Source organism: Arachis ipaensis, chromosome B06 (assembly GCF_000816755.2).
Source record: "Arachis ipaensis cultivar K30076 chromosome B06, Araip1.1, whole genome shotgun sequence".
Lineage (NCBI taxonomy): Eukaryota > Viridiplantae > Streptophyta > Magnoliopsida > Fabales > Fabaceae > Arachis > Arachis ipaensis.
Window position 1 is genome coordinate 136,245,411 of NC_029790.2, and position 2,704 is coordinate 136,248,114.

General features: G+C 28.6%; 1 protein-coding gene across 1 annotated transcript in view; it reads left to right on the forward strand.

Annotated features, from left to right (window-relative positions):
- LOC107605706 (60S ribosomal protein L19-1) overlaps positions 2,211–2,704 on the forward strand; it is a 2,901-nt gene continuing 2,407 nt past the window's right edge. The window contains exon 1 of the mRNA XM_016307670.2: positions 2,211–2,372. Coding sequence (XP_016163156.1) covers positions 2,261–2,372 — 112 coding nt within the window. The 5' untranslated portion in view covers positions 2,211–2,260. The remainder of the gene's footprint in view (positions 2,373–2,704) is intronic.

Sequence of the window (2,704 nt, forward strand, 5' to 3'; positions counted from 1 at the left end):
TGTTAAAAATAAACATTGAAGTTTATTTTAATAAAAAACAAAATGTTTTAGCTATAAAAATAACTATTTATTCCTCTAAAAAATATCTAATCTTATCCAATGTATGTTATGAGAATAGATATTGCATGCAATAAATTAAATTAGTTCTTTTAATTTATCTAAAATATTAGCACACACATCATCACTTTGTGAGTGAGGGAAATGATTAATACACAACACAAAGTAATCAAATAAAGCTTGTTACGTTATATCAATTTCTTCATCATATGATGATTTCATCATCAAATAATTGTAATATATTGTTTTGGATAAATTAAAAAAAAAAATCAATTATAAAGCACTATCCAATGTATCATCTTTACATTACTATTATCCATGACAAAATAACAAGGTTTCATCACCATATAACTTTTGTTTCTACTCTTATCCTCTTGTGTCAACTTTTGTAGAATCTAAAGATCTTAACCCCACAATGAAGTAAAGAGAATTAAGACAATAAAAAGGATGAAATAAAGAGTTTGAGTTTATCTATAAAGGAACACTTTGCATACAATCATAATCATCAATTTGTGTCCCACTTTAAAGGCTAATGATCATATATATATACAAAACAAAGGGAAAAGTTTATAGTTAATGTTTTCTACATATTACATCGGTTCCCACTTTTCTTTATTAAATGTATTACATGTTTCAGATGTTTGCTATAGAAAGAATTTAAGTATTAATTAGTAGTTATTAATTTATATTTTTAAATATTTAATTTAATTTTATATATTTTAATCTAATATTTTTATTTTGCTTAAAATTATCAAACACACTTAATTTTCCTAAAAAAAATATTTGCTTACACCTTGATAGTATCCAAATTCCAAACACACATTTAATTTACTTTAAATACTATTGAATTCAGATGTCCATTGAATTTGTTAAACCATTCATCAAAAGTCCAAACCTTTAACCTTCTATGAAGCAAAAGCTAGGCACCACTATTAATTATTAAGATTTAAAATCTCAAGCTAGCATGTGAAGGCCACGTGATCCGTGGTACTATATAAGTATATATTGATGGAATCTCTTATGTACTCATATAATGATTGTATTTTTCAGATGAACATTTAGTAATGTGTCAAATTTCTAGTGCCATATTTGTCCATAGAAACCGACCTTAATAACCTACTGGGGTATTGTACTACGACAACCACCTTCTGAAACTCTGATCTTGGTTCATTATTGAATTTCTGATCTAAGTTCACAAGAATATTTGAAATTAAATGAAGCAAACCCCACCAGATCTTTAATTTGTAATTTGTAGCGCCGCCTAATTACTTGAAGTTGGTGAGTTTCTTAACTCAGTTTCATTAGAACCACCACATTCCAATGAATAATAGTATAAGAAATCATTTTTAATTAATCAATATTAATTTATTTTTTATTGTAAAATTATGTTTTTAACTTTTATTTTCTGAAAGATTAAAGATTTAGGTTTAAAATTTTGTATTTAAGTTTTAAGATTTAAAATTTCAAATTTACGGTAAAAGAATAATTTGAGAAAAGTAACACTTGATTCCAAGGACCAAAATAGAACTCTTTTGAGTTTTGATTAAATAAAGTGCCAAATGTTTCTAATTAAATCATGTATAAAAAATTATTCATAGTTTTTTTTTAAATTGTATACAATTTTTAAATGTAGAAAAAAACAATTTTAAATATTTCTAAATCAAGTATTATATATTCTGATCTTTATGAAACGAATATCCAAATGTACAAATGTCTTGAAAGGATTTACCTTCACACCAAACTGAAATGAATGGGACCAAAAAAAAACTGAGAAGAATGGGCTTTTAAACAAATGGAAGCACATTAATTTCTATCCACAACCCCGGAATAAAAACAAAATGACAATAGCAAAAAAAGAAAAAAACAAAATGAAGTTTCAAGATTATCTAGAAGACATACACAGTACACTCGATATTGGAATTCTCTAACTTACCCTTTTTTTTGGTCATTTTATTTCTCCTAATTTCGACAGAGTGTTCCTTTTTTTTGGTGCATGAAGGGCCAGCAGCCCAACTTGCTATACTTTCAATAATTATGATGAGCTTGTGATAGAGGTGAGCCCAAATACTAAACTTCATATTGGGTCCATAAGTGAGGACCGGCCCATTAACAGAAAACAAGGGTTGCCATTTGAAGCAGACACACATATATAGCACTTCGCGATAGAGAGAGAGAGTGAGAGAGAGAACTGTGAAGGGAGAAAATGGTGTCGCTGAAGCTGCAGAAGCGATTGGCGGCGAGCGTTCTCAAGTGTGGAAGAGGAAAAGTGTGGCTTGATCCCAATGAAGTCAACGAAATCTCCATGGCCAATTCTCGTATGCTCTCTCTCTCACTCTCTCTCTCTCTCTCTTCCAGTTTATTGTTATCAACATTTTCAGCTCCATTTAGCTAGATTAGGATCGAAGAAATGTCGATGCTATCAAAATGAAAAACAAAAGCCTGCGTTTTTTTATTTTATTTTTTCCGCACCTTTTTGAAATTGTAAAAAACTTACTTCGTTGTAGCTAAGCTCTGAGGAAACAGAAAATAAAATAAAGAAAACAAGAATTAGAAAATAATTAGTTTCCTGTGAGAGAAACAGTTAGTGAGCTCCTTTTTTTAAAAAAAAAAGTTTGTTCAAGTTTCATTAAAATTTTCACTCTATTTT